The sequence below is a fragment of the Ochotona curzoniae genome, unplaced genomic scaffold (genome assembly GCF_017591425.1).
Source record: "Ochotona curzoniae isolate NIBS_2020 unplaced genomic scaffold, NIBS_Ocur_1.0 contig_4064, whole genome shotgun sequence".
Classification (NCBI taxonomy): Eukaryota; Metazoa; Chordata; class Mammalia; order Lagomorpha; family Ochotonidae; genus Ochotona; species Ochotona curzoniae.
In genome coordinates, this window is record NW_024466107.1 from 2355937 (window position 1) to 2378526 (window position 22590).

Consider the following 22590-nt stretch of genomic DNA (forward strand, 5'->3'; position numbering starts at 1 on the left):
AATGGCCATGGACGTGCGGTAATCACACAAGGCAGCAACTATAAACCCGTGCTGAGTGGCCTGCCGTCTGTCTGACAGCACTGGAAGGAGGGAGGAGAGCACTGAACGACGCAGGGGTCTTTGCACACTACTGAATCTGGCCTGCTCCTCAACACTCACTCACAGGGCAGCCAGTCAACAACAGCTCCCAGGCCTGGAGGGCTCACAGTGGTGAAGGGAGCAGCACTGCAGGAGTGCAGGGCATGAAGACACAAAACAAGAGTCACGCCCCACCTCGCCAGCGCCCACGTGTGCACGCCAAGGGACGTGCCATCACCCGCTTCGTCCCCACGTGCAGCCACAAGGGGTGCCTGCGCAGAACGCCACACCCCTGCCGCACAGTGCTGCTATGCCGAGCGTGCGGGCTGTACTGAACACAGCACAGGCATGGCAGAGAGAGCACAAAACGCAAGATGTGGAACACCTCCACTACAGGGTGCCTGAATGGAGCTCACAGGCCCGGGCACTGCTCTCGGGGAGTCTGTGAGGGGCAACGTGAAGGCCTGAGACATCGGCGTCCACTATGGAACGTTCTGTAAGAGGTGTATGCTCATGTAACACTAAATACACACACACACACACACAATGCTAGTTCAACTTGTACTTAAGGAACTTGAATTTTTTCAAAGCTTTTAATTCTTGTAATGATTCTTCCTGTTGCGGTAAGCAGCAGAAAGTTTTCAGTCCCATTATACTCTCCTGGGCCATCAATACGTACGGGTCCTGCCTTTTTGCCTTTTGCCCCACAGTGACAAACAGGCAGATACAAGCAGCAGGAACAAAAAGATGTTGCTTACAAGAGACACACTTTAGATTCAAAGAGTATAAAAGGGCTATACAAATGACATCAAAAGAGCTAGAATGAGTATTACCCAAAACATAAGACAAACTGTTACTAAACGGAGAAAGGACATTTTATAATACTAACCAGGTCACTGAGCTAAGCGGAGAAGTGGCACCCTAAATCAATGGGCGTGGGAGAAAGCAGGTGCAAGGCCCCAAAGGTCTGAGTTAAAAACCAGGCAAGTCACACAATGCACTCTCCGAAAACAAGCAGTGGAAACCAAATCACAGCGGACTGGAGAAACACTCCAAAAATTATCCTGGAAGACAGTGGAAGTGCAAGAGTGAACTGAAGCCAGTAACAAGCAGATGAGACGGCAGTAATCAGGATGAGAGCAGAAACCTGTGAAAAAGACCAAGAAATCGCATTGCTTGAACAGATCAACAGATCTGCAGGCAGACTGGCCAAGAAAGAAAACGCTGCCCCGGGACTAAGAAGTTGGCCATGACAAAAAACAAAACATGTTAAGACACGACTGTCACCTTATAAAAATAAAGGGGTAAAGACAAAAGCGAACAAATTAGATAACCTAGCAAAACAAATGATCCCAGAAATGTGCAAACTACCAAAGCTGACTCAGACAGAACTCCACATGAGAATACACTTCAACTTCCTGCAAAGAAAACGCCCAGAACAGATGGCTTCTCTGGTGTATTCCTCCACAGGTTTAAGTTAGCATTAACACTCCCACATTCACGAGTCCAGTATGACCCTGATTCCAAATCCACATGAGCAAACTCCGCCCAACACCCCTTCCACGATCAGTGTGACACCAGCAGTGTAGACACAGGATTTCACACCTGAACCAAATGGGGTTTACCGTAGGAATGGAAGGCTGGTTACACACACACACACACACACACACACACACACACACAACTGGACCACGTGAATGCTTTGCCTCAACGTGGGAGACCCACATGAAGCCCTGGTCATTGTGGCCATCTGGGGAGCGAATCAGTAGATGGGATAGTCTCTCTCTTTTATGACAGCCCAGACAACAGAACACAGTGAGTTAGGCTAGGTCTTCTGAAACACTTACAGGACATGTCCATAACCTGACCTTTGCCATGACCATGATTCTTGGAAAGCCTTGAAAGCCGAGGGGGAGTGCTTATCACCAGATGCTATCTCTTCCCAGGATGACGTCTTGCTTTTCTTTCACAGCTCAGGCAGTAAGCTGACTGTGCCAAATCTTTTCCTGTAAAGGGAACAGGAAGGTCCTGTCTGCCTGGTTCTGCTGTTCGGTACTAGGTGGGATGTGGCTCTTAGTGATGGACAGTTTCAAGTGCATGATGCTTAAACTGGGTGGCTGTGTTCCACACCCTGTAGTTGACTGGACCGTTTGTGCTGTGCACTTATGTAAGCTTGGTTGACTGAATGGCTCGCACCATGTGCACTGCAGTGCTCTCCTGGCTGAACGGATGGTCACCACTTCAGAACCTCTGAACACAGATGATCGGGGCTGCTCTTCCACGTGCAGCGGGACAGGACAGCCAATAGGTCAGCATCTGCTGGGGAATCGAGTCCTAGGCTTCTAAGGGTCTGCCTCGGACTCATTTCTGGGATAGATCTGGTTGACTTGCAGCCTCTGGAGGCCCAGGCGAGATCTATCCCAAAGCTCTAAGCACTTCTTCTCTGTGGACTCCCCTGCCAAGGCCACAGGGCTGGCAGCCCAGGAGTCGGCCACTGAGACACATTTCTCAGCCTTGGTGTGTCTCAGTGGCCAAGCAGTTCAACGCCAACTGGAGTGATCTGCAGTGGGGAGCACTCCCTAGGTCCTGGACTCCTCCAGAGATAAGGGTGGATTTTGGCAAAGGCCAGATGCAGCACTGCTTCCCCAATCTGGGCCTGTGGCGGGATGCTGCCCTTTGCCCTCCGGCTCAGGGCTATGGTCTTGGTTCTGGTTATCAGTGCACAACCTCTGTGGTTCTGGTTAGTGGAGCACACCCTCTCTGGTTCTGGTTAGAGGTATACACCCTCACTGGTTCTGGTTAGAGGAGCACACCCTCTCTGGTTCTGGTTAGAGGAGCACACCCTCTCTGGTTCTGGTTAGAGGAGCACACCCTCTGTGGTTCTGGTTAGAGGTGCACACCCTCTTTGGTTCTGGTTAGAGGTGCACACCCTCTTTGGTTCTGGTTAGAGGTGCACACCCTCTTTGGTTCTGGTTAGCAGTGCACACTCTCTTTGGTTCTGTGTAGCTGGTTTCTTGTTGCTGTTTTGTCTGTGAGAATGGCAGCCAACTGTCTGTTTTGACATCTGTCTTTATGTTCACAGTCTTGAAAACCACTTGGTTCAACAGATCTGGTTCCAAGGCAACAACCGACAGAGCTCCATGCTACCCGTCCCGACTCATCCAACACTCTGCCTTCCAAATGATTAAATCTTTTTTTGAAAAATTGGTGGATGCCCTTGGAAACAGAAATCAGTAATCTGACTTGAACAACCAAGGCACTTGGGAAGAAGAGCAGGAATTCAGACTTGTCTTTCCGCAATCCCGCAGAGCACGTGTCTACTGCAGGTAAGATAATGACGGCCTGGCACACACAGAGCTAACAGCACAGTGCAGGACCCAGACTGACCCAGACAGCGGCACTGCCTTTACAACAAATGTGTCGCGGTGGAAAACAGTACACAATGTGAACCCTGCCCTCCCCCCACTGCACCCCAAGGTGGATTACCACGGGAGAGCTTTGAGTTACTACAACAGCACGGCTTCATGCCTTGGGGATTAGCACCTGATTCTTAAACATGGCTTGAAAAGGCTGATAAACTGAGACCTCTAAGAACAAAGAATTCCTAATTCATCAAGAAACCATTAAAGTGCCAAAAGAAAAAAGGAAAGGCTTTTGCCACACCCCTGACAAAACGAGACAAACACACCAGGCTGTGTAAGAGAACTCTGAATTGACTAATAAAGATATAAGTAAAACATACTTGAATGTGCAAGCCAGGAGGGATCCGTCCTTAAGCTGATTAAAGTGACAATGACAGACTATCCCACAGTACTCAGCAAGTGCAACCAAGGGTGTTCCCATGTGGTGGGGTAAGAGTGGGAACAGCAGACATCAGCTTGGCAGGTTGTCTGCTGTCTGCTCATGTAGCCTGTGACCTCCCTCAGGGACACAGCCAAACACATGCTCCCACACTCTGGAGGGTGCTACAATGAAACAGTGCAAATTCTAACCGAATCCCAGGAGAGGAGAGCATCACACAGCATGCATGACGCAGAATGCCCTGTCACAGCCAAAGAGAAGGAACTACAGCACAGCGAACACCACCAACACGTGAACAAATCCGAGAGAAGTCAAGCAAACACCAACATGGCTGTGTCATGCTGTTCAAGTTCAAACAGGCAAAACAACCTATTGGGTCATAGCAGAGGGGACTCCTTGGGGGATGGAGAGGGGCAGGCTTCATAGCAGCTTGGTGGAGGTGATGGTCACTGGGGTGGCCCCTCAGTGACGACCCCAGGGCTGTGGACATGTTACAGGTGTGCTGTCAGCAAGAGGACAAAGCGCATGGAGTCCTTTTAATCCTACTGTCCTGGACTGTACTGAGATTCACAACCACAGTGAAAACCAAGAAGGGGGCTTAGGGAGACTGTCAAGAAACTTGAGTGGAGGGTTCTGGGACACCAGATTGTACTTCAAGACGTGGGAGAAGGATGGTCTTGGGGGGCCAGCCAAAAGGTCAGAGCAGGAATTAGCTGACTAGCACAGCTAGGCCAATCTGGGCAGCCCCCCTTGTGCTGTAAACCCAGCTGATGGGGACACACTAAGCTCACGTGCCAGCAGGGCCATGGCTGCACGGTAACAGGTGAGCGGTTCTGAGAGTCTGTCTGGTCCCAGGACTGTCACTTCCCTCACAGGAAACGCCGCTGTGTTGGCGTGGAACCTACACCCACCCTCCCTGTACTTCAGATGACTTGTGATTGGTTGGCCCTCTGCAGGGGAGCCATCAGAACCCCCAGGACTCCAGATCCTGTGTGGAGGGAGGGCTGACTTCCCTGGAACATGCAGAGAATATGACTGGCTGTCGGGAACATTATAAAGCCAAGGATGGCACTTTAAAATCCAAAGCTGTTTACCCCCCGGGGCAGACTTTCTGTTCTCTGTCAAGAGCAAAGGCAAAGCTGGCAAAGGTGTTAGCGTTATCAAAGTGAACAACTTCCGACAACGATGGCTTGTATATATAACAAAGCCCTTATGGGGCTGGGGAAAAGTGCAGTGTTCTGAGAGGGAAGGAAGACAGGGCTGTGTTCAGGGAGATGAGGAACCTGCCGCCGGCCCTTGTGGGAGCAGCCACAGCAGGTGCCATGGGATGGTGTGTGAGCCACGGACAATGCGTACACAGGCAGTGCCACCCACCAACAGGGAACTGGGAGATCGCTGCTCCCCACCTGTTGAGGCTGTAGCCTGTCTTCCACTGTCAGTCCTATAAACACACACCTCACACCTGATGGCAACCAGCCACTAAGTGATCGATCTTCCAGACTGCGATTTCATAGTGGGCCCCTGCTTGTCAAGCAGGCAGGAGCCCCAGACGTCACCGGGCCTTGCATCTGCTCTGACCCACCACACCTGGGTTGGTGTGAACACACCCTGTGGTACCCACAGAGGAGGAACTGTGTAAGAGGACTTCTGCCTTAACACAATGTGCCACCGACCTGAACTTGGCATGGTGGGGTGGGCCTGTCTCGGAGCCAGGCACAAGGTCGCTGTCACACACAGTCCCATCTTCTCCACAGCCCCACAACACACACTCCTGCCACCCTGGGTCCCTGGGTCCCTGCTCCCCATCCATGCTGCCAAGAAGCCAGCCCTGGCTTTCCTCTCAGCTATCCATGTCCTTACTCAGCTGACATTTCCGATGCATAGGACTATAAACAAATGAAAACAATGGTCAGCGTATTTCCAAAAAACGTTTAACCTTGATTTTTAAAACCTGTGATTCTGATTGATCAGGAGTCTAGGCTGAAGGGGGACTCCTGCCTGCTTCCTACCAACTTAAACACAACAAGACAGAGTTTGGCTCGCAGGATAGCACTGGGTAGGAACTGTCAAAACCAAGGGCGTTTCTGCTTCTCCCTGTCTCAACCTCAGGGTGCTGTTTGCTGGGGGCCTGTGACCCCCAGGCTCGAACCTCAGGGCTTCCAACAACCTTGTCTCCAGAGATCCACACCCTGCAGGTCATCTCTGAAGAAGCAAATCCACTGCCTGGAAACAAGTGTTCACTGCGACATCAGAGGCTCCCAGCTCCCAGGGACGCGGTCACAACCTGGCATGTGTCACAATGAACCGACACACTGGCTGCACTACAGCCTGCCAGCGTCTTTTTAGGAGGGGATGCTAAAGTTTCATAGCTTCTCCCTACGTTTTGAGCCATGCCAAACTGCTGAAAATAATCATACCACTTCAGGGCGGGTGTCTGGCCCAGGGTCCCATCCACACTGAGCTTTCTGGGTTTGAGCTCTGCTCCAGCTCTGAGTTCCCAGCTTCCTGCCAAGCTGACAGTGGCAGGTGATGGCCCAGGCATCTCTGATCCCTGTAGTTTACCCAGATCGGGTCCCAGACCCGGCTTCAGCCTGCACCAGGGTGCAGCGGGCATTTGGGGGAGGCAACCAGCACACAGCTCTCTGTCTATGTCTCAATTCAAAAAAGGATGTCACTTTGTATAGCTTCCAAAATGTAGCAACAGGATTCAAGCAGGAAGGGTAAAAAAGCAATTTTTCCTTTGCAACACAGAGCAGTGCTGCTGGCTGCTAAGTCTGCAGAGCTGGCTTCAGGCACAATGCTGAGGCGCCTGAAGATGGGGAGACAGGTGAGTCCCGTACCCCTTCCCCACCACCCAGCTTTTCGCTTGCTGCCCTTACGAATGCCAGGAGGGTTGGGCACTGCTAAAACATGCCATCCCTTGGGCTGCCTGTGTGTTTTCAAAAACCATGTTGACTATCTCTGTTGGCCACCTGTGGCTGATGTCATCCCATTTCTTGTGCCATTGCCTACTTCAGTGCTGAGGATTCACAGTGGCCTCCTGCAACCAGCATGCCCCGAGATGAACTGCTGCCGGTCCTCCCCATGGCCCCAGGAAGGCTGCATCGAGGACCCGGCCTTGGCAAAGTAGCGTGCCCCACCGCCCTGGAGGGCTCAGTGTCTAGCTTCCCCTCAGCTCCCCTTCATCTGGAGGAGGGGCACGACTCCTCTGCCTGAGGAGCAGGAGGCCCTGCTGGCCACACTGCTGCAGTTGGAGAGGAGTGTCCTTGCTCGGAACACAGCCCAGCCCCGCGGCCCATACTCTCGTGGACTCTAGATTGCAGGTGACGTGGCTGCAAGCAAGCACTGAGGACCGGACCTGTCAGCGTGCCCTCAGGAGGTGCAAACGTGCTGCCCGCCTGCAAATCCCTCTGCCCTGCTGCCCACGCTGTGCCATGGACAGCAGTGTGCCCAGGTCTATTCCCAGGTGTGTGATGAGTCATCAGGGACCTCTACTCTACCCCAGCCGCAACTCTGCTGTGTCTCCCCTAAGCTCGCCTCCACTGCTGCCACCGAATGAAGCCTGGCTTGCACCTGGAAGCAGCTTCCCTGGCTCCACCTCCTTGAGCTGTGCAGCATGCCTTCTCCTGAGCAGCCCAGAGCCCACTGCCTCATCTCACAGCCCACGCAGGGCTGCTTCCCTCCGCCCCAGCCCCAGCCGGCGCTGGCTCTCGGATCATGGCCCAGTTCCAAACGTGTCACCAGGACCCCAGGATGCTTGCCGCACACTGAAGTCTTGCTTAGTGAACTCTATAGAAAGCAGGAAGAAAAAGGACCCAGGCAAGGGTCATCACTGCACAGCTCTCATCCACTCAGGCACGAATGAGCACACATGGAGTCTGCCTTCAGGAAACCAACAGCTTGGCAGGAAGAGAGAAAACAAGACGAACCGGGACCACTGTTACCAACCCCTGGGCAGGTAACCGCTGCCTGGTGTGGTTACAATAAATCCAGTGAATAAATCCAGCAAACTCCGGGAGTAGCCTGCATGAACACATGAACTCACCAGCCATGCACCAGGAGTGAGCAAAACCAAGAGTCAGCATCCCACATGGGAGCCAGGTCACGTCCTGGCTGCTTCACTTCCCATCTAGCTCCTTGCTTGGGAAAGCAGTGGAGCATGGCCTTGGAACCCTGTACCCTGTGGGAGACGTGGAAGAAGCTCCTGGCTTTATATTGGCTTAACACCAGCTGTTGAGTGAAACAGTAGATGGAAGATCTTTCTCTCTCCTCCTCTCTGTAAATCTGCCTTTCCATTAACGATATCCCTCCAACAACCATGCCCATGATGGAACGCAGTGGCTCAAACATCACAAGTGTGTTAAGTAATGCACAGCAAGTATCTTCCCTTCCTTTCATATACCTGCTCCCCTCCTTTTCCGGGTAGTTCCCTCACTGTCACAGAACAGCGGAGACAGTTTTGGATGACATTCAGAGGGTACCTTCTGAGGACCCAGGGCCCTGAAGCGTGGTGTGTCTGTCTCTAACCTCACGCTTACACATACTTAGCTCTGTCTGTGGACATGGCAACTTTTCAAACTCCCGTGATTAGCCTAAACATAGAGCCTCTAACAAAACACTGTGGGGAAGGGAGTGTCTTGCCAGGAGCATGCCCACGTGCAGGGAGGGGCAGCCTCCTGTGAAACACGGGCTGATTAGGGCACAACACCTGCCCATGCATGAGTCGCTCTGCTGGAGGGGCTTACAGAAAGCCGAGCACCGTGTGCCAGCTGCAGGTGCCGCTTTCCCGGGAGGAAGTGGCAGGCAGCTTCACGCTTAACCACACGCACCCTGGCAAACCTCAGCTCTATGGTGAGCCATCCCCAGAGACACCAAAGTCCTTCTAAATGCTAAGCTGTGCGGGTGGTGATTAATGGAATGGGGCTCGGTTGGACCACTGGCTGAGCCCGGTGCTGCAGAATGGCAGGCAGAGTTCTATACCAGCAGCTGAGTCTCCCAGGGTGGCCACCTTCTCCACATACCATAGCAGAGCACAGCACAGACAGCACGCCACACACACAACTCCTGAGTGTTTGCAAATGCCTCCTCATTTGCTTTTCTGTTACAAAGCCACAGCCATTTTGAGAACTGGGAGAAATGACCTGCTATAATTTTAGAGCTTTTGTTCAGGTTGACTTGATCCAAAGCCCAGATGTCAAACTTAAGACAGAGGCCTGCTTTTCACTTTCCCTTTTGTGCCCATGAACCAAGGACTCAGCTCACAGAAACTGGAGATGCGGGACCCAGAGTTACTCCCTGTTGTAAGATGTCACAGGCTCCAGACAGCGTTGGGGGCCTGTGCTTATCCAAGCAGAGGGCTGGCAGCTGCTGTGCCACTCTCTGACCCTGGAGGCTGCCATTCACAAGTCCTGCCAAACCAAACTGCCATGTGCGACTGTCATGGGAGATGCCAGGGCAGGGCGTGGCTCCCGGGCTTTGCAAGATGGCAATACTGCCAGTCTGGAATGCACAGTGTAAGCTGCACTCACGGGCGGGATGCGTGGTGATCCGTGTGTGCTCTGGGCTGTGGGCGAGAACGCAGATTACTGCCCAGCAAGGTCCCCTCTTGCATCCACGCACAGGAGGGGGTGCAATGCCATGCCAAGGCCTTCCCCACCCCCTCACCGTAACACTGCATCGCTGCACCGCACCTGCAGAGCATGCTGGAGTCTATTGGGGCTGCAGAGGTGTGACACTTGGAGGAGGGGTGACAGTTCCCTGCAGAAGTGGTGCTGTGAATCCAAGGCAAGGGAGCCACTGTGTTTAGGCCCCAATGGGATCCTCCTTCACCTCCAACGGCAGCAGGATCAGTGGCTTCATGGTGCAGGTCACAGCCTCAAGCTGTGTGCCTGACTTTCTGTGGCGACAGACAGCTCTAAGGTCTGTCCCTTACTTCCCTGTGGTATTAAGCCGGTCACTGAAATGCAACCCTTTGGTGACACTGCATGAGTGTAGGAGGCAGCCTGGCTCAGCCTCCTGGGCTGGACCCTGGTGTGCAGATGCCAGAGCTGCCAGGGTTGCTGAGTCAGGCCTTGGGCACCAGCGGCGACTCCTGGTGTTCTCAGAAAACCACCCACACGTTCATCTCTGCCAGGGAAGCCAGGCTCTCGGCCTTCCCTGGGTTCTGGTCATACCAGGCTTTGGGAGTAGCAACACTGGGCTGCAGTCACCTTCCTGACACTGTGCTGAGATGTGGTGATGACCTGGGTGACAGCTATGGGATGGGATGGGAGGCATCTGGTTCTCTGCTTGCTCGCCAAGCCACAATGTGGTGGTTCCATGCACCTGTGCACACCTGGCAGCTGCACAATGGGGCAATCACTGACACCTTTCCTTCTGGCAGCCCACTCACCCTCCCATGGCCACACATGCGCAACCTTGCACATAAACCTGCGACGACTGTGACCAGGGTAACCAAGGTGGGGTTAGGAAGTGGGGCAGGTTATTTTAAGGTGCAATCAAGAATCTAGTATGTGCCTGTTTTAAAAGTAAGCACAGCTAACTCTCACACAATGAAGCTAGGAGGGTGGAGTAGCAATTACAAATAATTGCACGGTGGTGCCCTCCCCAAGGTGGTGGCGGGAGCAAGGAGGTAAACGGAAAAGCAAGTCATACAGCCACGTGGCTTCAAGAGAACCACCTGGAGCGAAGCACTGGCCTTGCTGGGAAGCGAAGCTGAGATGCTCACCACACCCCCTCTCCCCCCGCTCTGTATGCTCTTGGCAGACAGTCCCCACTGGGCAGGGTCAGAGCATCGACTGTGGTGCGAGCAGCTGCACCTTCTGCAGCGACAGGTACTATCACACCAGATCCCCATGCCAGTGGGACAATCACTGACATAGTGCTATGGCCTTCAGCAACAAGGCTGGAACCTCTGCAGTGTGCAGTGGCCTGGCACGTCTCAGCCACCCACATGGAGCCCTACCATCCTTGCCAGGGCTGTGGGTTCCTGAGCTCAGGAACCCTTGGTGTCTGCCACAGAGCCTGGCATGCACACGGTCAAATCCAGTGGGGCTGTTGCAAGAGCCCAGGGTTTTCAGGAAAGGGCCCTGTGTGGAAGTGGCCAATGGGTGGGATCTTATCAGAAACTAACAGTGGGTTTGAAAACTGCCTCAAAAGCCAGAGGGAGGGAGGAACTGTCTCAGGATCTCAGGAGCCCTGAGCTCAGGGAGGGCACGCCGAGCAAAATGAATCCAGTGCCACCAACTCTGGGACAGGGCCGGAGCTGCGGTGTGGGCAGCACAAGGTGGGCCAAGGGCTTCTTGCGGGAATGAGAGGGGAACTGGCCTCCTCCCTGCGGCACCCCACTAGGAACTGCATGAGCCCTTGAGCCAGATCCTGCAGCCCTGGAGTGTCAGAGTCAAGGGAGAGGCTCCAGGTGAGCCACACAGGCCAGAGGACGCGGGGTAGGCACCACTGTAAGGAAAGCTGAACTCCAAGGAGAAGGAGCCGTGGGGGCACAGCCTGCTGACTGTGCCCAGAGAGACGGGACAGGCTCAGAGAAGCAGGCATGCGGGAGTGGCCTGGGAAGACAGATCTGATGGAGGAGGTCCATAGCTCTGGCAGCTGTGCTGTTGCAGCCCGTCATGGCTGGCATGCCATACTGGATGCCTTCCTGGCCTGAGTGCCATGGCGCACAAATGCAGCTGGAGCGAAACAGCCGGACAGGAAAAAGCTGGGCAGCCTATTGTTCTGCAAACAACTGTTTCACATTCAGAGACAGAAGCGCACACACTGGCAAGGTTGGGGAGAAACCAGAATCCCGATACATGGCTGGCAGAAGGTACGATGGTGCCATGGCTATGGCAGCCAGCACGAGTGCTCCCCAAGAATTTAAGCACAGCTCCAACACCCACTGGTTGTGTAGAAGACAGTTAGAGGCAGAACTGACCCAGCAATTGCAACTTCCAGCATATGCACAAGCTTATTTGGGTGACGGGCTTTGCCAGACCCTGAATTGGAACACATACACAAGAATCAGGTCTGAGGTCACCTCAGATAAAGTTTCTTTGGACTCCAAACGCCACCCATCCAGAGAACTGCAGGTTGCATGGTCTGACCGTGGACTGCATGAGTCAAAGCCGGGTCTCCTCAGTGGATTAGACGGAGCAATGAACAGCATATCCAGCTGTACATGGACGATATGGCAGTACACTGCAGCCTGTGGAGGACACTTGGTGCCATAACACGAGGGATGGATAGAACAAATGGATCAGCTACCCCAGCCAAGTGTTGGCAGTAGGTCTCCTTGGCAAATGGAGATTCTAAGGTGGATTCTGGAGCCATGTCATTGTGCTTGGAGTGGTGAGATTGGGAGTAATTCAGAACTGTTGAACTATCGAAACATCTTGAGCAGGACTGTCAGAACATGACCCACATTGGGGTGGTGTCAGGCGGCTGTCCTCCATGCCAGAATGTAGAGGCGTCTGGGCTAGGGGTGGCTTCTCTGCTTGCTTCCTTTTCTTCCCCCAGATACAGGAAGAAAAAAAGAGAATGTGGAAATGGTGATCTCACCCACCTTCCTGTAGCCCTTGACCCTTTGAACTCTAACCAACTATCATCAAAAATAAGTAATTAATTAAAAAATGGTAGTTAAAAAAAAAGAATTTAAGAACAACATCACCCTAGAACCTATGACTCAGCAATTCTACTTCTTGTTTCTCGTTTGCTTTTCCCTCCAAAAGAACTTGAAGGCAAAGACTCAAACAGATCAGTGAGTACTCTGAGAAGTTCACTGCACAATGGAATGTCAAGATAGCTTTGGTGCAAAAACTTCAAACACGCACACAGACCTTCCTAACACAACTTCATCTCCTACAAGCCTTTAACACCTCTTCCACCTGCATGCCCGTTTACAGCAGCACTGTTGACACCTGCCAAGAGCTGGGACTGGGGGCTGGTGCCACGCACAGTGCTCGAACCTCCACCTGTGACAGGCATCCCACAGTGGAGCACCAGTTTGAGTCCAGTCTGCTCCCCTTCTGGCCAGCTCCTTGCTAACAATGTACCCGGCAAGGCAGTGGAACATGGCTCAGGCCCCTGGGCCCTCGCCTCACGTGAGAGACTGCATGAAGTTCCAGGCCACTGGCTTCAGCGTGGATCTAGCCCCGGCCTTTACAGACACTGCAGGAGTGAACCCGTTGCTGGAAAATACTTCTCTACTCTGCTTAAAAACAACAACAACAACAAACACAGCAAAGAAACCCCAAACATAAAAGTGCCAAGAGAATGGATGAGTGCAATGTGATTCTGCTTTAACAATGCTCCCAGCCTCAGTACTGGGCCCTGGGCAAGCTACAGGAGTGCTCCCAGCCTCAGCCTGGGCCCTGGGCAAGCTGCAGGAGTGCTCCCAGCCTCAGCCCTGGGCAAGCTGCAGGAGTGCTCCCAGCCTCAGCCTCAGCCCTGGGCAAGCTACAGGAGTGCTCCCAGCCTCAGCCTCAGTCCTGGGCAAGCTGCAGGAGAGCTCCCAGCCTCAGCCTGGGCCCTGGGCAAGCTGCAGGAGTGCTCCCAGCCTCAGCCCTGGGCCCTGGGCAAGCTGCAGAGCTCCCAGCCTCAGTCCTGGGCAAGCTGCAGGAGTGCTCCCAGCCTTAGTCCTGGGCAAGCTGCAGGAGTGCTCCCAGCCTTAGTCCTGGGCAAGCTGCAGGAGTGCTCCCAGCCTCAGCCTCAGCCCTGGGCAAGCTACAGGAGTTCTCCCAGCCTCAGCCCTGGGCAAGCTGCAGGAGTGCTCCCAACCTCAGCCCTGGGCCCTGGGCAAGCTGCAGGAGAGCTCCCAGCCTCAGTCCTGGGCCCTGGGCAAGCTGCAGGAGTGCTCCCAGCCTCAGCTGCAGTCCTGGATAAGCTGCAGGAGTGCTCCCAGCTCCCAGCCCTGGGCAAACTGCAGGAGTGCTCCCAGCCTCAGCTTCAGTCCTGGGCAAGCTGCAGGAGTGCTCCCAGCCTCAGCCCTGGGCAAGCTGCAGGAGAGCCCCCAGGCTCAACCTGGGCCCAGTCCCATCCGTTGTGGACATTTGGAGGAGTGATCCAGTAGATGGCAGCTAGTCTTGTTGGGTCTGTTCTTCTACTTCTCTCTAATAGATAAATTTTATAAATAAATAACAAAGGAAAAAAGCACTGACCTGATAATAAAGAGCAGACAAGAAGACAGAGGTATCAACACAAAGTTCCAATGTACAGGAGTGGGCATGTGGCAACACAGGTCAGGTGCTGGCTAGGGTCACCCACTCGCTACCTGGAGGACCTGGGTCTGTCCCCCAGCCCCGGCTCCCATCTCCGGCACCCTGGGAGGCAGTGCTGACGGCTCCCGGAAGTGGGTCCCGGTCTGTGACAGTCGCAGGCTTCTGGGGGATGAACTAGTGAGCAGACGGCCGCTTGGTCTCCATTACATTAAAATATACATACAGGTCATTTCTCTTATTTTCTGAGTGAAGCAGTATATTCATCTTCCAAGACCTTGGCTCACACTTAAACAGCAAAAAACCAAGTAAGCATACGGTTATTCTGTATAGAGTAATCGTGTGTATGCTCAAGCACACCGGGAACACTCACACTCTGGGATAACAGATACTCAGATATCTGTTGTTGGCGGCGGCAAAAATAGCCCTCAAACACACATGGTCCATGTTTTGAATAAGAGACTCCACGAGTCTCCATTTCAATTAGTTTTAGGAAAACAAGTCCGTGTTCTTAAGTGGCTCTAAAATTAATCTGGAGAGCAAAAACAAACAACTGCCCTAGAAACTGACGCGTGTGGGCCCAGCTCTCTGAAGCTCCAGCCAGGGCCGGGGTGAGGTGGGGTGGGCACACGGGCACACATTGCAGGCTTCCTGGGCACACTCCTGCCCCCTCAGTAGCCGGAGCCCTTCCCTCTCATGTTCCCTTGGTGTGCTGAGCCAGCCCTAGAGGCTGCAAAGCAGCTGCCAGGATCCTGCTGGAGTCACTCCCTCCACAGATCACCCCAGAGCACCACAAGCCTGCCCGACGGCCTTTTCCTGCGTCCACCCGAAGGACACAATGCTTTCTGGGAGCCTGCATTCCACTGGAGGGGAGCCATGCAGAGTCTGGGAAAGCAGGGGAGCAAACCCAGGGTGCCCGGCTGCTGGGAGGCAGCCTTTGCTTTTGCCAGGGCATTTCCAGGGGGCAAGTGTGGCACCAGCTCCCTCCAGCAGGAGGTGATGTCATCACTGCCCTGCAGGCCTGGAAACACTGTGGGGCTCTCACCCCCACTCACTTCTCTGTACAGAACTCAACAGCCTCTGTGTGCCCCTTGGCTCCAACTCAAGCCACCAGTGTCCATATGGCTTGGGACCCTGTATCTGTGTGGGAGACCTGGAAGAGCTCCTGGCTCCTGGCTTTGGATTGGCTTAGGTCCAGCTGTTGTGGCTGCTTGAGGAGTGAATCATCAGATGAAAGATCTTCCTCTCTGAATCTCCTCCTCTCTGTATATCCGCCCTTCCAGTAAGAATAAATAAATCTTAAAAAAAACCCAAAAATGACCGGGGTGTTCCAACCCTGCTGGGTGGAGATTCTGAAAGTCCCGACTCGCCCCACGCAATGCACAAGCACACATTTCTGTGGATAATCCGTCGGGGGAGGGCCCATCTCCCAGAAGCCTTTCTCATAATGCCAAATTTACAGAAAAAAAGTCTTGCCTGGACGGCAGCTTCTCAGAGCATCTTGTGCAAAGAGCCTGGCATTATGGGCTACGTGGTGGCTGTCACAGGAACCCGGCCTGTTGTCACTTGTCACAGCGGGACAGCCAACAGCCACAGCTGTGTCCCAGGATAACGTCATGTGCGGACGCCAACATTTCAATTGCTTGTATTTTTCACAGCGGGAAATACTCCTCTGGAGGCTTTTCAACCTCAGGAAATGTGAAAGACTACTCTCAACTTTCACACCACACACAGCCACGCTGCAGGCTGGGTCTGGCAGTCAACTGCCAAACCCCTCCATGCTGTGCCCGGCCCAAAGGCAGCGACCCAGCGTGTGGGGCCCTGTCTCCTGGAGGCCTCAGCAGTGATGGCACGACACTGGGAATGGAGGGAGATGCAGCGTTTGACCCGCCCCCTGAACACCCTGTGGGTTACACTTCCCTAGGTGTCTAGCACCGTGCATGCTTTATAAAATCCTCTGTGGATGGTGCAGTGGCACGCAGCCTAGGCCTCCGCTTGTCGCACCAGCATCCCATGTGGGTACCGGTCCAAGTCCGGCCGAAGCTCCACTTCCAACCCGGGTCCCTGTTAATGTGCCTAGGGCAGCAGCAGAGGATGGCTTAAGGGCTTGGGACCCTGCATCCATGTAGGAGACCCAGAAGAAGCTCCTGGCTCTCAGCTTCAGACTTGCCCAATTCCAGCTACTGTGGCCAGCTGGAGAGTGAACCAGCAGACAGATTCATTCTCTCTCTCTCTCTCTCTCTCTCTTCTTCCCTTATCCCTCACCACTTGAGTTCTACCCCTCTGAACTTCAATGAGACAAAAAGGGCCCCTGCTAGAGGTGGAGTGAGATTTGGACATGCGAGGCAGGAGGACAGAGCAAGCGGCCCAGTGCTGACCAGGGACAACTCACACACATGTAGGAGTGTATCTGCTTCCCAAGGAGGGGCGCCCATCGAGCAACACACACCCAGACCCAAGAAACAGCGAAAATATGAGAGCTGTAAAAAGACAGGTGAGAAATACGAGTGCCCACAGTGAGACGGCACTGTTAGGGGGTTGAAGCAGAGAACTTTCTGCTAAAATTCCATCAAAACCAGTGGCCAGCGCAGCATGGGCATGTGAGAGAGGCCAGCCAGCATGCCGTGTGCTGCGGGGGGAGGTGGGGAGGTCAGAGCAGCCCAGGGAGTCCACAAGGACCAAGAATACCAACCATGTTGGCAGTGGCTCAGTTCTAAGCCCAGGAGCGCTGAGGCCTGAACAGCTGATGGGCATAGAGACACAAGCCAAGCTCCTGCTAGCCTGACGAGGCAAACAAGGCCGTTCCAGGGAAGCTGAGGCAGAAAGTGGCTGCCTATTCACACCGGTTGCATGCAGAAACGGCAGCCGCACCCTTCTCCCCAAGAACAGGAGACGCACAATGGTAGCCAGTGTTGGCAACAGAGGAACCACGAAAAAATCCCACCAGCACAACCTGTTTCTAAGGAGGAACCTGCTTTAGAGCAAGCCACTTCACGGGTGTAGAGATGGCAAGGTGCCTGATGGGAGAAGCACGCCATACCAGGCGGAAACTCTCGCAGCTCTGCCCACACTGTCCGGGTCCCTCCACACTTACACGAGCACCAGGCCTGCTTCTGGAGTGGGCCCCACACCCTCCGGGGCCTGCTGGGCAGCATACACTGCCTTGTCCAGGTCTCCCCAGACTTACACGAGCACCAGGCCTGCTTCTGGAGTGGGCCCCACACCCTCTGGTGCCTGCTGGGCAGTGTGTGCTGCCTTGTCTGGGTCCCCACAGACTTCTGGAGTGGGCCCCACACCCTCTGGGGCCTGCTGGGCAGCGTGCACTGCCTTAGCCACAGCCCAGGGCAGTCTGCCCAGAAGCTTACCTTTCCCATTGATGGTTAAGCTCGTGGCCATGGCTGTGGTCACAGGACCAGCCACCTGAGGCACCAGTGAGTGTATTCGGGGCCTGCTTCCCATGCGGGCTCGCTCCGCACCAGGGCTCAGGAAGGCTCCGACAGGCTTCTCTGCCGCCACCTCCGGCGCCACTGTGTCCTCGGGACCCTGCTCGGCGGGGTCCAGCTTCTCGGGGCTCTCACTCGGAAAGCCGTCCACCGCGGTCCTGCTCTTAATGGGGCTCTTAGGCACAAGGATCTTGATGCCTGACTTGGCCAGGTCCATGTTCTTCCGGCCGGCCAGTGCCGGGGCCGAGTTCTTCCTGAACTTCTGGCTGGCAGCAAACAGCTGGCTGTTCTTGGCCTCGGGGTCCTTGCCGCTCACCAGGGCCTTAGGAGAGGCCTTGGAGAAGCTGCTGTTGGTAGACCTGGAGATCTGCTTCCGGGCATTGCTGGGGGAGCTCCGGCTGGCCCGGGCGAGCGTGCCGTCCTTCTGCCTCTCCGAGTGGCGCCTGTTGAAGTCGTGGATGTACTCCTCGCAGTTCACCAGGTGCTGCTCGGGCTCCCATGTGTCATCCTCGCTGTCGTAGCCTTTCCAGCGGACGAGGTACTCCGTCTTCCCCTTTTTGTTTTTCCTTTTGTCGACAATCCTTTCCACCTGGTTGGAAAAGAAAACGGAAGTGAAAAAAACAATAACTACACGCACTCTTTCCGGCAGTTTCCTTGGAATGAAGTCAAACCAAACACACGGGTGTCAGGCTCAGCGTGGCTACCAGGTAGCTGCTTTACCTGGGACTTCGAGGGATGTGTTATGTATTTCGACGTTCAGCCTGCACTGGCTGGGAGTCCAGCAGCAGTCTGTGCCCATGCCTGGTCACCCACAGATGGTCAACAGCAGCGCAAATGGCCACCTATGTGTGTGGGCAGGGTCGGGGCGGTGCCCCACGAGTCACTCCATGGCCCTTCGTCAGAACCAGAGGGTCAACAGAAAACCCAGCGCCCTTGCTAACAGAACCTGGCCAGGCTATCAACTGCGCTCCACGGCTTGCTGATAATCTCCTATGTACGACCATCTTGGAAAGATGCTGCTGATCAACATGTCCCGTTACCAAATTTCCAAAATGACACACCCCTGTCATGACAAGTCCCACCACCTGAATCGTCAGCGCAAACATAAAAGGCAGAACCTGTCTGACTCACAGGGACAGAAGACGGCGGACACCAACAGCCCTGAGCATGGGTTGCGGCATCTGCACTCGATGCCCCAAACCAGGATGGAGCGCCCCCGTCCTGCCCGCATGGCAGCAGAAGCCCACAGCCACCAGCTCAGCTTCTGCAGCCAAGGACACATCAAAGCCACAGCTGGCCAAGACCACCCCCCACCCGGGCCACTCCTGACACAGTTACAACCCTCCTCTGGAAGCCTCCTTGAAACGTGCAGGACAAGAGCTCCTCCCCAAGCTGCTGCAGCTTCCGACAGAGACCCAGCCTTGTTCCACAACAGCATGGAGTTCACACTCAAAGGCTCTCCTGCGTGGAGAGCCACACCAGAGCAGCACCCCGGGGGCCACAGTCCCAATCCCAGCAGGAGAGCTTCTGCAGGGACTTCTCTGTCTGCCCGTCACTCGTGCAGGTGATGTCAAGTTAAGGAACTCCCGAGAATTCCGTGCCAATCAACTTCAAGGCAGGAGCGGTTTACACGTTCTACATGTGTGGGCAGGCACGGCAGTTCCAATGCTGCTTGGGGCCCCTACAGCCCCTCCAATGCAATGACAAAGCCTGACTCCCCGCTCTATGCCTGCTTGAAGGTGTGCTCGGAGGCAGCACTGCCTGCTCACGCTCCTGCCACCCAAGTGGGGGATGTGAGCCAAGTTCCTGGCTCCTGGCTTTGGCCTGGTCTAGCTCAGGAGACGTGCTGACACATGAGGCAGTGAGCAAGTGATGGAAGGTCTCTCTGCCTCTGAAATACAATGACAAGAGGTAATAAATAAGGGCAAAGAGACGATGTACCCATGTCCATCCTGGAAGTGTGTGCAGAGCTCAAGACCACAGCAGCTCCCTTTGCTCTCCTCCCTCAGAGCTGCGGTGGGCAGCATGGAGGCCCCTCCATAGCCTGGAATACCAGCTCCCCACACCAAGGTGCAAGTTCAAGTCCTGGCTGCTTTGCTTCTAATCCAGCTGCCTGCCTAAATTAATGCACCTGGGAAACAACAGTTGCTGGAAGACACAAACACTTGGGTCCCTACCACTCATCTGGGAGACCCGGGGGAGCTGTCGCCCTTGGCTCTGGCCTGGCCCCGCCCTGACAGCTGTGGGTCCTGGGACTGGGCCGGAGGACCAATGGACAGAAAAATACCCGCTCTCACGTGCACATTTTCTCTCTCTCATCACTTTGTCTTCTGAGTGAGTCAATCTTATTTTTTCAGAAAAGGGCTCTAGAATACTGGATACTCACATATAAAACAGTGAATTACAAATCTTAACATCCACAGAAGTTACTTTCCAGTTATATTTAGGCCTAAAGCTGGAGAATTCTAGGGGGCAATTGAGCAGCAAATACCAACAGGTTTTTAAAGTCATGTCACATTCACAGTACTTGGAAATTCAGTTTATTCCTTGCAAACCCAAGAACATCAATGAGCAGAGGGCCAACAGACATGGGTGCGCCAGGACACATACAGGCAGATGAGGGTGAGGGATCAGATCCATGCAGCCGCGGTCCCTGTGACGCGGTGCCCTGCACAAAGTTGCCACTCGACTGTGTCCAACCAGGCTCAAAGAGCCTGGCACACCACAAGACCACCCTCACGTTCTGGAATACCTTCAACAAAGGGAGATTTCTCTATTACTTCATCAGTCCACCTGTCATAAAACAAGTTGGTGGAAGTTGTCCGTGGCCAAGTTCTGCAAAAGGTGAAATGGTGAGTCTCACAATCTAACCAGGAACAGAGGATAAAGCTGCGGATTCGTGTTAGCACAGCCAGCATTTCCAGCCCCACTCCATGGTTTACCCAATTATTATTACTCTCTTTTAAAGATCAAGGCAGTTAAGAAGTTTACTGGGGCCAGGGCTGTGAAGTAGCTGACTGACCTCAGCCCGTGATGCCGGCATCCCCGACAGTGTGAGTTCTAGCCCCAGCTCTTCATTTCTGATCCAACTCCCTGCCAACGCACGTGCGAAAGCAGCAGCAGCAGGCGACTCAAGTCCTGGGCCCTGCCCCTACAGGGCCCCTGGCTTCGGCCTGCCACAGCCCCCGCCACTGGGAACATTGCAGAGAGAACCAGCGGACCAAGAGCCTCTCAGCCTGCGTGTCTCCTCTTTTTTCTGATTTAAAAAAGAATTAAATTAACAAGTTTTCAGAAGTTTTACCAAGATTCTGTGTCTGGTGTCGGGCTCTTGCACACATGAAGCCACCTGCTGCTCGCACAGTGAAGTGAAATACGTGCGAGTGAACGGGTCCATCAGAACCTCCCCTCCGCAGCTGCCACAAGCGAAAAACGAAAATGAGGAAAAACACACCCAAATCCAGTGCTGTTTCTCACTGAGAATACAAACCCAGCCTGCTCAGTGGAACGTGAGACGCCTGTGTCAGCCGCAGGGCCGCCTGCCTTTATGGTCTGGCTTCACTCCACAGGTGAAGCTGCGCAAACTAGGATACAAACTGGGATTCCGGAGGTGAGGAAATCCCATCTGGTTTCATATTTTGAAAACCAAACAGCAAGCTTAGGAAACAGTGCCATGGGCAAGCCCCCACAGATCTTCAGTTAGAACATTTCCTGCCAAAGGATCCACTGTAAAAACGTTTCCACAAAACCCCAAATGCCTAGGCAGGCCAGCATGAGCACACAGTGAGCCCCCGGCAAGGCGACCACTTAGACGAATCTCACCAATGCAATCCTCTGAGTTGGACACTGATTCCTGCGCTGAAAACCTCTCAGGCCCTGGGCAAACCAGGGTACCTGCCAAGTGGAACAGGCTTCATTCCCAGGCTGAGCACAGCAGCTGCTCTGCAGCCTGCCGAAGGCTATCCCAGCTGCACCCGGGAACACTCACAAGCTTCAGACCCACGGCAAGCAGGCACGCACTTGGGAACCCAAGTCTCACTGCTCTGGCAAGGAATCAACATCTCCCGGGACATGACCCAAACGGCAGTATCTTCTAAAGTCCCTGTCGTGCTGCCCAGCAGGAAGGCCAGAGGCCAGGCCATGCAGCAGAGAAAAGACCCAGCCACATGCAGTCAGTCCAGCCATCAGCTGCCCGCTCAGAACTCCACTTCCCCGCAGAGCTGCCAAGTGCTGGGAGCAAACGGACACTGGAGACACATAAACACCTAACTGGGGTCAGCACCACCGCACGGCAGCTTGGGCCTGTGCCTATCTAGGGGCACTAGTTCAAGTCCTGGATGCTCCACTTCCCCTCGTGCTCGTACTAATAAACTTGGACAGCAGTGGAGGATGGTTCAGGTCCTTGGGCCTCTGCATGCACCGACACCGAGCACCCAGAAGAAGCTCCTAGCTCCTGGCTTCTGATCAGCTCAGCTCTGGCCATTGGGGCCATTTGGGGAGTGAACCAGTGGGTGCAATCTCTAACTGTGCTTTTCCAATAAATACATCATAAAAAGAAAGTTCAACTTTTACCCTCCCCAGAAGGACCCCACCCCAGCACTGGACTGCACTGACGCCATCACCATGAAGTAGAAACAAGGAGATAATCTGGAAGAACTGTTAACAAAACAGGTACCCTGAGGTTTTCCAGCCCCAGTGTAATTCATTTCATTGCTTGAATTATCCTAGGCAGGCATGTATCCCTCCCCCCCCCCCAATTAATTTTCTTTGAGGGAGGGAGGAATAAAAGCTTTATTTTGGACAAACAAGCACATTTTGAGGAAACAGAAAATCCAAGAGGCTCCCCGTTGAAATCCACATGATTTCAAAGGAGTAGGAAAACAAGCAAGTGCCCAGGCTGGTGTAACGCAGAACAAGCAGGCCCAGCCGGCTGGCGGCGGGAGCAGCCTGAGCCCTTAGCTCACGCAGATACGAAACCCGACTGCTTCAGTGCGTCTCCAGACAGGTGTGAGCAAAGCCCACGACACGTCTTCCAGAGGAGCTGGCAGCGAAGAGTGAACACA

General features: G+C 54.1%; 1 protein-coding gene across 2 annotated transcripts in view; it reads right to left on the minus strand.

Moving 5' to 3' along the window:
* The window catches only part of CDYL (chromodomain Y like), a 100230-nt gene that overhangs the window by 25685 nt on the left and 51955 nt on the right, over positions 1-22590 (minus strand). The window contains exons 1-2 of one of the 2 annotated variants that reach the window (XM_040984035.1): positions 20141-20632; positions 17453-18119 (exon numbers count right to left, since the gene is read on the minus strand). In XM_040984035.1, the coding sequence (XP_040839969.1) occupies positions 17453-18119; positions 20141-20170 (697 nt within the window). In that variant the 5' untranslated portion in view covers positions 20171-20632. Of the gene's footprint in view, positions 1-17452; positions 18120-20140; positions 20633-22590 lie in introns of those variants that run through there. The other variant, XM_040984036.1, reaches the window with a different exon arrangement.